At 36.8% G+C, this 13,735-nt stretch overlaps 1 protein-coding gene across 5 annotated transcripts in view; it reads right to left on the bottom strand.

Moving 5' to 3' along the window:
• USP34 (ubiquitin specific peptidase 34) overlaps nt 1-13,735 on the bottom strand; it is a 251,225-nt gene that overhangs the window by 169,404 nt on the left and 68,086 nt on the right. For all 5 annotated transcript variants that reach the window (XM_047068664.1, XM_047068662.1, XM_047068663.1 and 2 more), the window contains exon 6: nt 1,351-1,418. In XM_047068664.1, coding sequence (XP_046924620.1) covers nt 1,351-1,418 — 68 coding nt within the window. The remainder of the gene's footprint in view (nt 1-1,350; nt 1,419-13,735) is intronic.

Consider the following 13,735-nt stretch of genomic DNA (forward strand, 5'->3'; position numbering starts at 1 on the left):
CCAGAATCACCAATCCTGTCCATTTTATTTTCACTTACATCCATTCAATTTTCAAAATCACCATAAACAATCCTTATAAACATCATTTATTTCCAAGACTACTGCATTAACCTTTCAATTGGTCTCCTAGCTTCTACCCCAACAACTTATAATTTATGATCCACTTAAAAGCCAAAGTGATCTTCTAAAAATAATCACGACTCACCTGCTTAAAACCCTAGATTTAGCAATAGATTCCCATTGCTAAAATTAAATCCAAACTCTTAATAGCTTTAAGGTCCTGTACAATCTGCCCTTGCTTATCCAACCTCTTATCATAACTACTCCTCCCTTACACACTATGTTCCACACCAGTCTGCTTCTACTTTCTTGAATGTCATATTCTTTCCAACTTCAAAGCTAACTTCCCTATGTTCCTTCTACCGGGAATACGTTCTTCCAAATATCACCTGATTAGCGGATTCATGATCTTCAAATGCCATCTTTCAGAAAGACCTCACATTTCCTCTCTATCACATTACCTGACAAAGGATTCATCACTATCAGATTCTTTTTTTGATACTTTCTCCAAAAACTCGAAGGAAAATAGGTACTCAAATTTTTGCAAATGAGAAAAAGTAGAAAGAAGTAATAAATATTACCAAGAAGTACAATCTTAAAACTCCCAAAAGTTCACACTCCAACTCTAATCAATACATTTTGTTCTCCATCCTCTTAGGGTTCCTTCTGAGGCTGGGACTTAAACTCAAATGTCATCGCTTCTCAAAGAGACCTTCTTTAAACCCCTGTTTAAAATTGTGACCCACCCTCTAGAACTCTCAATCCACCTTTGCTCCTCCTTTACTCTGTAATTATCATGACTTTCTGATGAACTATTACCATCTACTTATTTACTTGGTAAAGACACTGCAAAAAGAGAAGTCCTTTCTTCTCTGCTATATTCCCAAAGCCTAGAACATAATACTTCGTGTATCTTTGTTGACTGCATACTGTGGAATACCATGTAACCATTGTTAAACTCCTTATATATTCATGTATAAGAAAATAAAAGGTCCAGGGGAGCCTGGTTCACTCAGGGTTTTGAGTTCAAGTCCCATGCTGAGTGTAGATAATACTTAAAATTTTTTAAATCTTTGAAAAAAGAAAAAAAAAGGTCCAACATAAATTGCTTAAGTGTAAACATTAAATATAAGCCTACATGAGCATTAAAAATATTATACACTAAACTGTCAATTTTCTCTAAAGGATGTGAATACAAGGGACTTTAAAACAATATAAATCTACACTATGTTATAAACTATTTAAACATATCACATTGGTAATGAAGGGAAAAAGATTTTATAAACTTACCTAATAACATAGGTCCTAAAAGGGATAATGTGCTGCATGACAGCAGGGATATGTAGCCATATTCTAATCTATAAAGAAACATAAATATGACATTAATCTATAAAGAATGTGTGAAATACATGTCACTGTAATTAATTACAAACAAGAGCATTTAGTATTTTGCTGATGCTAAAACTACATACATTTTATATATTTTGAAAACAATAAACTAAGAAACAGGATTACACACATATCAGGTAAGTAACCTATATATATTTGTTACAGATATACATAAAATCATCCTAAAGACCATAACCTTTTTCTAGGGAGAATCACCTACCTACCCAAGTAATTTCATCTTACTACATGGTACTATATGCCTCTTTGTATGACAGCAACCTAAATACAATAGCACGAAGTTAGCTTTCTAGGGGTGCCTGGGTGGCTCAGGTCATGATGTCACAGTTTTTTAGTTTGAGCCCTGCGTCGGGCCCTGTGCTAGCAGCTCAGAGCCTGAAGCCTGCTTCAGATTCTGTGTCTCCCTCTCCCTCTGTCCATCCCCTGCTTGCACTCTGTCCCTCTCTGTCTCTCAAAAATAAATAAACGTTAAAAAATTATTTTAATAAATAAATTAGCTTTCTAATAAACTATCTTAGCTTTTAACAGAAAATCCATCCTTCCTTCTTGTCAATATCCATCTATGGGAAATACATTTTATAGTCACACATAATGATTATAACATTTAAGCTATTACTGTAGATACCCCAATCTAAGATATAATAAATTATAATTTATTTTCTTTTGTCTCCATGATATTCCAAACCATTTCTAAATATGCTTACCTTAGAACTTTATTCTAATAATGGTTCAAGTAGCATAAAAACAAAAATCCTAAGCAAATTACCTAACAACAAGCTATAATACTAAGCCTTAGCAAAGGCAAGGGACACAAATTAAAAACAAATTTGAAAATACAGAATATATGACTCCACTCTAATCAAAGACCATTATGTCAGTTCCATACTAAATGCTATACTGATGGTAAAAGGTTAAAATTTTTCCATCTAGGGGCACCTGGGGGGCTCAGTCAGTTAAGCATCTGACTCTTGATTTCAGCTCAGGTCATGAACTCATAGTTGTGAGATCAAGCCTGTATCAGTCTCCAAGTTCAGTACGGAGCCTGCTTAAGATTCTCTCTCTCCCGAAGAGAAATAAAAGCAAAAATGAACTACTGGGACCTCATCAAGATAAAAAGCTTCTGCACAGCAAAAGAACCAATCAACACAACTAAAAGGCAACTGATGGAATGGGAGAAGATGTTTACAAATAACATATCGGATAAAGGGTCAGTATCCAAAATTTATAAAGAACTAACCAAACTCAACACCCAAAAAACAAATAATCCAGTGAAGAAATGGGCAGAAGACATGAATAGACAATTTTCCAAAGAAGACATCAAGATGGCAAACAGATACATGAAAAGATGCTCAACATCGCTCATCACCATGGAAATACAAATCAAAACCAGAAATGAGTTGCCACCTTACACAGGTCAGAATGGCTAAAGTTAATAACTCAGGACACAACAGATGTTGGCGAGGAAGTGGAGAAGGGGTAACCTTACTGCACTGTTGGTGGGAATGCAAACTGGTGCAATCACTGTGGAAAACAGTGTGAAGGTTCCTCAAAAAATTAATGATAGAACTACCCTACAACCCAGCAATTGCACTACTAGGAATTTAACCAAAGGATACAAAAATGCTGATTCAAAGGGGCATATGCACCTCAATGTTTACACAAGTGCTATCGACAACAGGCAATTATGGAAAGAGCCCAAATGCCCAATTAAGAAGATGTGGTATATATACAATGGAATACTACTCAGCAATGCAAAAAGAATGAAATCTTGCCATTTGCAACAATGTGGATGAAACTGGAGGGTATTATGCTAAGCAAAATAAGTCAACGAAAGACAGATATCATGATCTCACCCATGTGGAATTTGAGAAACCTAACAGATGAACACAGGGGAAAGATGAAGCACTGAGTGTCAGATACAAGAGATGAATCACTGGGTTCTACTCCTGAAGCCAAGACTACACTGTATGTTAACTAACTTGAGAATTAAAATTAAAAAAAAAAAAAAAAAAGATTCTCTCTCTCCCTCTTCCTCTGTCTGTCCCCTGCTTGTGCTCTCGTTCTCAAAAAATAATAATAATAATAATAAATAAAAATAAAAATTCCTTCTAAAACTAGGAGCAATCATGAATGTCTTTAATTCAAATTGACCTGAAGGTCCTGGATAGTACAAAAGTTAAGAAAGTAAATAAAAGTCCTAAGACTAAAACGGAAGAATTAAAACTAAGACTAACTTAACAAAATAGATGAAAAACAAACAAAAAATTTGATTTACAATTGCACCAAAAACAATAAAATACCTAGGAATAAACTTAACCAAGGAGCTAAAAGACCTTTACTCTGAAACTACAAAACACTGATGACGGGGCATCTGAGTGGCTCAGTCAGTTTAGCATCTGACTTTGCTCAGGTCACGATCTCACAGTTCATGGGTTCAAGCCCCACAATGGGCTCTGTGCTGACAGCTCAGAGCCTGGAGACTGCTTCGGATTCAGTGTCTCCTTCTCTCTCTCTGCATGCTGTTCACGCTCTCTCTCTCCCTCTCACGAAACATTTTTTAGAAATTAAAAACAAAAAAACCAATGACAAAAAAATTGAAATGACACAAATAAAAAGATATTCCATGCTCACGGGTAGGAAGAATGAATATTGTTGAAATGTTCATAGGCAATCCACAGATGCTGTTATACTAAAATAACAGCTACATTTTTCACAGAATAATAAATAATTCCAAAATTTGTATAGAACCACAAAAGACCCCAAACAGGCAAAGAAACCTTAAAAAAGAATAACAAAGCTAGAGGTGTCACAATCCCAGATATTAAAATACATTACAAAGTGTAGCAATCAAAACAGTATGACACTGGAACAAAAATACACACATAAATCAATGGAACAGAATTGAGAACCCAGAAAAATACCCACACTTATATGATCAATTAATCCACAGCAAAAGAAGCAAAAACATACAATGAGGAAAAGTCCCTTCAATACATGGTAATGGGGAAACTGACAGCTATATGCAAAAGAATGAAATTGGGCCACTTTCTTACACCATACACAAAAATAAATTCAAAATAGGTTAAAGACCTAAATGTGAGACCTGAAACCATAAAGCTCCGAAAAAGAAAACACAGGCAGTAATCTCCTGAACACTGTTCTCAGCAACATTTTTCTGGATATGTTTCCTCAGGCAAAAAAAAAAAAAAAAAAAAAACCACGATAGGAAAAATAAACTGCTGTCATTATACAAAAATAAGAAGCTTCTACAAAGTGAAGGAAACAATTCACAAAACTAAAGGGCAACCTACTGAATGGAAGAAGACATTTGTATATGATATACCTGATAAAGGGTTAAAGTCCAAAATATCTAAATAGCTCATACAACACAAAAAATAATCTGATTAAAAATGGGCAAAGGGGGCACCTGGGTGGCTCAGTTAGTTGAGTGTCCAACTTTGGCTCAGGTCATGATCTCATGGTTCATGAGTTCGAGCCCCATGTCGGACTCTATGCTGACAATTCAGAGCCTGGAGCCTGCTTTGGATTCTGTGACTCCTTCTCTCTCTGCCCCTACCCCACTCACTCTTTCTCTCTCAAGAATAAAATTTTAATTAAAAAAAAAAAATTTTGGGGGCAAAGGATCCGAACAGGCATTTCTCCAAAGAAGACCTACAGATGGCCAATAGCCACACGAAAAGAAGCTCAACATCACTACTCGTCAGGGAAATGCAAATCAAAACCACGATGAGTTATCACCTCATACTTGTCAGAACAGCTAGAATCAAAAAGATAAATAACATTTGTGACAATGCGGAAAAAGATGAAACGTCATGCATTGTTGGTGGGAATGTAAATTGGTGCAGCCACCATGGAAAACAGTATAGGGGTTCCTCAAAGAATTAATTATACACACATATACATGTACATACCATGAAATATTACTCAACAAAAAATAATGAGATCTTCCCATAAATAACATGAATGGATCTAGAACATTTTATGCTAAATGATAGAAGACAGAAAAACAAAAATATCTTATGATTTCACTTACATGTGAAATCTAAATATCAAAGTAAACCAACTAACAAAAACCAGGAACAGACCCATAAATACAGAGAAATGATGGTTACCAGAGGGGAGAGTGTGGGAGGGTGGGTAAGAGGAGTGGTATATACAGGCTTCCACTTACAGAATGAGTAAGTCACAAGGATAAAAGGAACAGCATAGGGAATATAGTCAATGATATTATATGGCATTGTACGGCGACAGATGGTAGCTATACTTGTGGTGAGCATAGCGTAATATATGGACTTGTCAAATCACTATACTGTACACCTAAAAACTAATGTTACGTTGTATGTCAATTATAGTTCAATTAAAAATAATATTATTACTCTGAGATAACATGATTATGTGAACAGAACAATCCAAAACAACTTTCAGTAAGTGTTTTTAGAATTAAATGGTTTGTCAAGAATGCTGCATAGAAAGTTAATACAAGTAATTAATATACATACATATATACATGTACATACACAACCCATATTATATATAAACATATGTTTTCTGAATTACCAGGAACAAATACTAAATAAAGTTTTCAAAAATATTCTCCTTAAACAAGTATCAAAAAAATTTATGTCTACAAAAAAATCTAATAAAGGCATGTAACACCTTGGAGAAGTCTGGGAAGATGATGGAGTAGGAGGACTCTAAGATCATACAGCCTCACAGATACAACTAGATAACACAGCATATATAACCCAGAAAACAACCAAACACTGGGAGAACAAACTCCACAACTCAAGGTAGGGAAGAGACCAGGAAGGGCAAAGACATGGTCTTCGAGCTAACCATACTGGGGAAGGAGTCAGCACAGAGAAGGACAAAAAACTTTCACACATTTGCCTCTGAAAGGAAGAGAGGCTGAATTTTGGGGGTTCTTAAAACCAGGGTAACTTAATGCCTGGAATTTTAAAACTCAGTGGGCTCAGCTAAAGGAGAGCCCAAATGGCATTAGGAAGTAAAGTCCCCACCCTTAAAGAGACAGCATAACAAATAGCCCTGCAGATACAGCACAAAACTAGAAATATGAAAGACACTGGAAACAGACAGGAGTGGGAGTGATCTGCTCATCTTGGAGCATGGCCAGAGAGACAGTCACCACAAGGAGACCCCTCCAGGAACAGAGGAGCTGGCAAGCACCATTTCCCTCCCCCCACCACCCAGCATACAGGCAGCTGCAGAAACCTGAAACGGGGCCAACAATCATTACCTAACTTACTTGCACCAAGCTGCCTACCACCACCCCACACCCCACATGTTGCTAGACCCACCCTTCCCCATCACATTCCCTTAGTCCCAGTGCTGTAGGCCTCTACCCCAACATACCAGTGCATGTATCTGGCCAACACATCTCCCAATCAGCTGCCCGTTTTGCAGAACCTCAGTTCAAGAGGTGGCTGCAGGGGCAAATGTCATTTCCCACACTTTATTAAAATGTGCCCAGCCCCTATTGAGGACCAAACATCACCACAATACACAAAGACAGCATCTGCTGATAACTGTACTGAAGGAAAAAGAGACCAAGACACAATAGGAGAGCACATGCAACACATATAGGACACACACCTAAAAGGACCAGGCCCTGGAGAATAGGGGACTCTGAACTGCACAGCACTGCAAAGCACTACAAGACCTCTTCTTCATAAGGCTGTTATCATGAAGAGCAAGATAAAGAACTGACATTGATAACACAGAAAAACAGATACAAGAGATGAGACAAAATGAAGAGACAGAAATATCTCCCAAATGTAATAACAGGACCAAACCACAGAAAGACCAAAGTGAAACAGACTTAAGAAATATGCCTGATACAGAATTTAAAGTAATGATCATAAAGATACTCACTGGACTTGAGAAAAGAGTGGAGGATATCAGTGAGATCCTTAACACAGAGATAAAAAAGAACCAATCAAGAGATCAAGATTAAATTACATTAAATTAAAAATACATTTTTTTTTTCAACGTTTATTTATTTTTGGGACAGAGAGAGACAGAGCATGAACGGGGGAGGGGCAGAGAGAGAGGGAGACACAGAATCGGAAACAGGCTCCAGGCTCCGAGCCATCAGCCCAGAGCCCGACGCGGGGCTCGAACTCACGGACCGCGAGATCGTGACCTGGCTGAAGTCGGACGCTTAACCGACTGCGCCACCCAGGCGCCCCTTAAAAATACATTTGATGGAATAAACAGCAGGCTAGAGGAAGCAGAGGAATGAATTAATGACCTGGAAGACAGTAATGGGAAGTAACTAAGCTGAGCAAAAAAGAGGAAAGAAAATTATGAAAACTAAATAGACATAGGGAACGCAGTGACTCCATTAAGTGTTAATAGCATTTGAATTATAGGGATCTCAGAAGAATAAAGAGCAATGGGAGGGGCAGAAAACTCATTTAAAAAATAATAACTGCAAAATTCCCTAATCTGGGGAAGGAAACAGATATCCAAATCCAAGAGGCACAAATTCCCCCTAAAATTCAACCTAAAGATGTCCACACCAAGACACGTATTAATTAAAATGGCGAAAAGTAGCAATAAAGAAAAAATGTTTAAACCAGCAAAAGACAGTTAACATACAAGGGAAACCCATAAGGTTATCACCAGATTTTTCAGCAGAAACTTTGTAGACAGGAAAGGAGTGACATGATATATTCAAAGTGCTCTGCTATTCAGAATAGGAGAGATAGTTTCTCTAAGAAAAAGTAAAGGGTTTTATGACCATTAAACCAGATCTACAAGAAAGGGGGCTCTTGGACTAACAAGGAAAGACTGTGAGAGGATGAAAAGTAAAAACAAAAACAAACAAACAAACACAAAAGCAATAAAAATAAGTATTTCCATACAAACTGGTCAAGGGATTCATAAAATAAAAGGATGGAATATTTACATCATACACCTAAAACGTCGAGAGAAGAAGAGTAAAAACGGATTTAAACTTAAGCAGAAACTAATAGAATAACGTATGTTAACTAGACTGGGAACCTAAAATTTAAAAAAGTAATAATAATAAAACCATTAAAAAAATAAACTTGGGGCACCTGGTGGCTCAGTTAAGTGTCTGACTCTTGATTTCAGCTCAGGTCATGATCTCACAGTTGTGAGATCAAGCCCTGTGTCAGGCTCCACACTGGGTGTGGAGCTTGCTTAAGATTCTCTCTCCCTCTCCCTCTGCCCCACCCCTGCTTGCACATGTGCACACTCTCTCTCTAAAAAAATAAATTTAAGTGACCAGTAACTTATAGATTGCTGTACACAGATGTTATATACAAACTTAATGGGAACCACAAATCAAAAACCAGTAGTAAATATGTAAACAATAAAGTAAAAGGAATCCAGGTATATCACTAAAGCCAACAAACCAGAAAAGAGCACAAGGGAAGAAAGGATCAGAAAAAAACTAGAGAAGGGCGTCTGGGTGGCTCAGATGGTTAAGTGTCCAACTTTAGCTTGGGTCATAATTTCACTGTTCGCAGGTTCAAGCCCTGCGTCAGGCTCTGTGCTGACAGCTCAGAGCCTGGAGCCTGTTTCAGATTCTGTCTCCTTCTCCTCTGCACCTCCCCACCACCATGTACTCTGTCTCTCTCTCAAAAGTAAAGAAAAAAAATTTTAGAAAGAAATAATCTACAGAAACCACAAAACAAGTAACAAAATGGCAATAAATACATACCTATCAATAATTACTTTGGTTTTTTTTGTTTTTTGTTTTTTGTTTTTAGCAGGGAAACCAAGTTTTATTCCTCACACCTGGACTGTCATTAGTGAACCCCTATGGAGAGTCTCAAGAGTATGAAGAATGTCATAAATTAGTGCAGGTGACCTGTATGCAAAATGGACAGAGGTGTGGAATTACTATAAAAAGAATATTTATCTAATAATTTAGATGTCTTGTTTGAGAATATGTTGGTACATATATATAGATAAATTGGCCAAACCTGAAAGCTTCAGTTCAGCTAATCATTAATTACTTTGAATGTAAATGGATTAAACACTCCAATCAAAAGACCAAACTGATGAAATAGACCAAAAAAAAAAGACCCATCTATATACAGACTATAAGAGATTCACTTCACACTGAAAGACACCTGGAGATTAAAAGTGAGAGGATGGAGAAACATTTATCATGCAAATGGATGTCAAAAGAAAGCTGAGGTAGAATACTCAGCAAAATAAGACTTTAAAACAAAGACTATAATGAGAGACCAAGACACTACATAATACTAAGGGGGACAATTCAACAAGAGGATATAACAATTGTAAATATTTATGCACCCAACCTGAAAGCGTTCAAATACATAAAACAGTTAATAACAAAGGAAACAACTGACAGTAATAGTAGTAGGGGACTTTAACAACCCCTTACTTACATCAATAAATAGATCATCCAAAATAAACAGGCAAACAGTGGCAATGAATGACAAACTGGACATGGACTTCATAGACAAATTCAGAACATTCCACCCTAATACAGAATGAACACTATTTATAAGGGCACATGGAACATTCTCCAAAACAGATCACACATTAGGCCAAAAAAAATCTCAACAAATTCAAAACAATCAAAGTCATACCATGCATCTTTTCTAACAACAATGCTATGAAAACAGAAATCAACCACAAGAAAAAATCTGCAAAGATCACAAATAGAAGGAGTTTAAATAACACGCTACTAAATAACAGGTAAACCAAAAAATAACAAAAGAGATCATAAATTACACAGAAACAAATGAAAATGAAAACACAACAAAATCTTGAAGATGCAGCAAAAGTGGTTCTATGAGGGAAGTATAGAAGGGCAGCCGGCTGGCTCAGTTGGTGGAGCATGCGACTGCTGAGTTCTGGGTTGTGCACACGTTGGGTATAGAGATTACTTAAAAACAAAATATTTTAAAATAAAATAAAGTAAGAGGAAAGTATATAACAATACAGGCCTACCTCAAGAAGAAAGACTAATCTCAAACAACCTAACTTTACACCTAAAGAAACTAGAAAAACAGACAAAACTTAAACCCAGCCAAAAAAAAAGGAAATAATAAAGATCAGAGCAGAAATAAAGGATACACAAATTTAAAAAAGCAATAGAACAGATCAATGAAATGAAACCAGGAGCTGGTTCCTAGAGAAGATCAACAAAATTAATAAACCCCTAGGGAGACTCCTAAAAAAAAAGAGAGAGAAAACTCAAAGAAAAAAAAATCACTAATAAAAGAAGAGAAATAACAATGTTACAGAAATACAAACAACTGTATTTGTACAGTTTGTATAAAACTAAAGAAGGAATAAACAGAAAATTTTAAAAGACCATATACCAACAATGAAGTGAATCAGTAATCAAAAAACTCCCCAAAATCAAAAGTCCATGACCAGATGGCTTCACAAATGAATTCTATGAAACATTTAAATAAGAGTTAATACCTATTCTTCTGGAACTATTCCAAAAAATACAAGCAGGAGGAAAATCTCCAAACACATTCTATGACGCCAATATCACCCTGATACCAAAACCAGACAAAGACACCACCAAAAAAAAAGAGAATTATAGGCCAATCTCCCTCATGAATATAGATGCAAAAGTCCTCAAAATTATTGTCAAACCAAATAAATAATACAATAAAAAAATCATACATTGCAATCAAGTGTGATTTATTTCCAGGATGCAAGATGGTTCAATACTCATAAATCAATCAATCTGACACATGAAATCAATCAATGAGAAAGGATAAAAAACATATCATTGTTAAATGGTTTCTCTGCTTCTATTGAAAATTACAACATTCATTCACAATAAAAAACTACAACAAAGCAGGTCTAGAGGGAATATATTATCAACATAATAAAGGTCTTATATGAAAAACTCAGAGCCAGGGCACCTGGGTGGCTCAGTTGGCTGAGCATCCGACATCAGCCCAGGTCAGGATCTCACAGTTTGTGAGCTGGAGCCCCACATCGGGCTTGCTGCTGTTAGTGCAGAGCCCACTTCAGATCTTCTGTTCCCCCCTCTCTCCTTCTCTGTCCTTTCCCTGTTCCTGCTTGTGCTCTTACTCTCAAAAATAAATAAAACATTTAAAAGAAATTAAACAAACAAGCCCAGAGCCAGCATCAGACTCAGTGGTGAAAAACAGAATTTTTCCCCTAAGGTCAGAAACAAGACAGGATGTCCATTTTCACTACGTTCATTCAACATAGTAGTAGAAATCCTAGCAACCAAGAGTGCTTGAGTGGCTCAGTCAGTTAAGCGTCCAACTCTTGATTTCGGCTCAGGTCACGATTTCAAGGTTCTTGAGTTCAGCACCAGGCTCTGTGCTAACAGCACGGAGCTGGCCTGAGAGTCTCTCTCCCCTCTCTCTCCCCCGCTTCCCTGCTCACACACACACTCTCTCTCTCTCAAACTAAACAAACATTAAAAAAGGAAGGAAGGAAGGAAGGAAGGAAGGAAGGAAGGAAGGAAGGAAGGAAGGAAGGAAGGAAGGAAGGAAGGAAGGGAGAGAGAGAGAGAGAGAGAGAGAGAGAGAGAGAGAGAGAAAGAAAGAAAGAAAGAAAGAAAGAAAGAAAGAAAGAAAGAAAAGGAAAAGAAAGGCAGAAAGAAAAAGAAAGAAATCCTAGTAATCAGAGAAGAAAAAGAAAGGTACCCAAATTGGTTAAGGAAGAAGTAAAATTCTATTTGCAGATGACATGATACTACATATACAGAACCCTAAAGGCTCCACAAAAAGGTAACAGAACTGAACAAGAGTTCAATAAAATTGCAAGATACAAAATCAATGTACAGAAACTGACTACATTTATGTACACTAATAATGAAGCAGCAGAAAGAAAAATTAAGAGAAACAATCCCATCTACAGCTGCACCAAAATTAATAAAATACACATAGGAATAAACTTAACCTGAAGTGAAAGACCTATACTCCAAAAACTATAAAGCACGGATAAATTCAAGTTAACACAAAATAATGGAAAGACATTCCATGCTCATGGATTCATACTGCCCAAAGAAATCTACACATTTAATACAATTACTATCAAAACACCAATGGCATTTTTCACAGAACTAGAACAATTCCAAAATTTGTAGGCACCCACAAAACACCTCGAATAGCCAAAGCAATCTTGAAAAAGAAAGACAAATCTGGAGTTATCACAATTCCAGACTTCAAGTTGTATTACAAAGCAGTAGTAATCAAAACAATACAGTACTGGCACAAAAAGAAACCCACAAATCAATGGAATTGGATAGAAAGCCTAGAAATGAACCCACGATTATAGGGTCAATTAATCTTTGACAAACGAGGAATGAAGATACATTGGGGAAAAAACAGCTCTTCAACAAATGGTGTTGCAAAAACTGGGTAGCTACATGCAAAGGAATGAAACTGGACCACTTTCTTACATCATAAACAAAAATAAACCCGAAAAGGATTAAGGACCTAAATGTGATATCTGAAACCATAAAAATCCTATAAAAGACCACAGGCAGTAATTTCTCAGACATCGGCCATAGCAAAATATTCCTAGATATGTCTCCTGGGTCAAAGGAAACCAAAGCAAAAATAAACTATTACAACTTCATCAAACTTCTTTGCTGTACAGCAAAGCAAACTTCTTTGCTGTACAGCAAAGAAACAATCAACTAAAAAAGGCAAACTTACTGAATGGGAAAAGGTATCTGCAAATGACATATCTGATAAAGAGTTAATATCCAGGGGCACCTGGGTGGCTCAGTGGGTTAAGCATTTCAGCTCAGGTCATGATCTCAAGGTTCGTGGGTTCGAGCCCCACATCAGGCTCTGTGCTGACAGGTCAGAGCCTGAAGCCTGCTTTAGATTCTGTGTCTCCCTCTCTCTCTGCCCCTCCTCTGGTCTGTCTCTGTCTCTGTCTCTCTCAAAAATAAACATTAAAAAAAATTAAATTAAAAAGAGTTAATATCCAAAATATGTAAAGAACTTATGGGGCGCCTGAGTGGCTTAGTCAGTTAAGCATCCATCTTTGGCTCAGGTCATGATCTTTCAGTTCCCAAGTTCAAGCTCTGCATTGGGCTCTATGCTGACAGCTCAGAGCTGCAGTCTGCTTTGTGTTCTGTGTCTCCCTCTCTCTCTCTGCTCCTCCCCCACTTGCGCTCTGTCTCTCTCAAAAATAAAAAAACTTAAGAAAAAAAGAACTTATACAACTCAACACATACACACTACTGGGACCTCATTAAGATAAAAAG

This window comes from Lynx rufus, unplaced genomic scaffold (assembly GCF_022079265.1).
Source record: "Lynx rufus isolate CCGP_SWC_20201006 ecotype Redwood Valley unplaced genomic scaffold, mLynRuf1.p SCAF_8, whole genome shotgun sequence".
Lineage (NCBI taxonomy): Eukaryota > Metazoa > Chordata > Mammalia > Carnivora > Felidae > Lynx > Lynx rufus.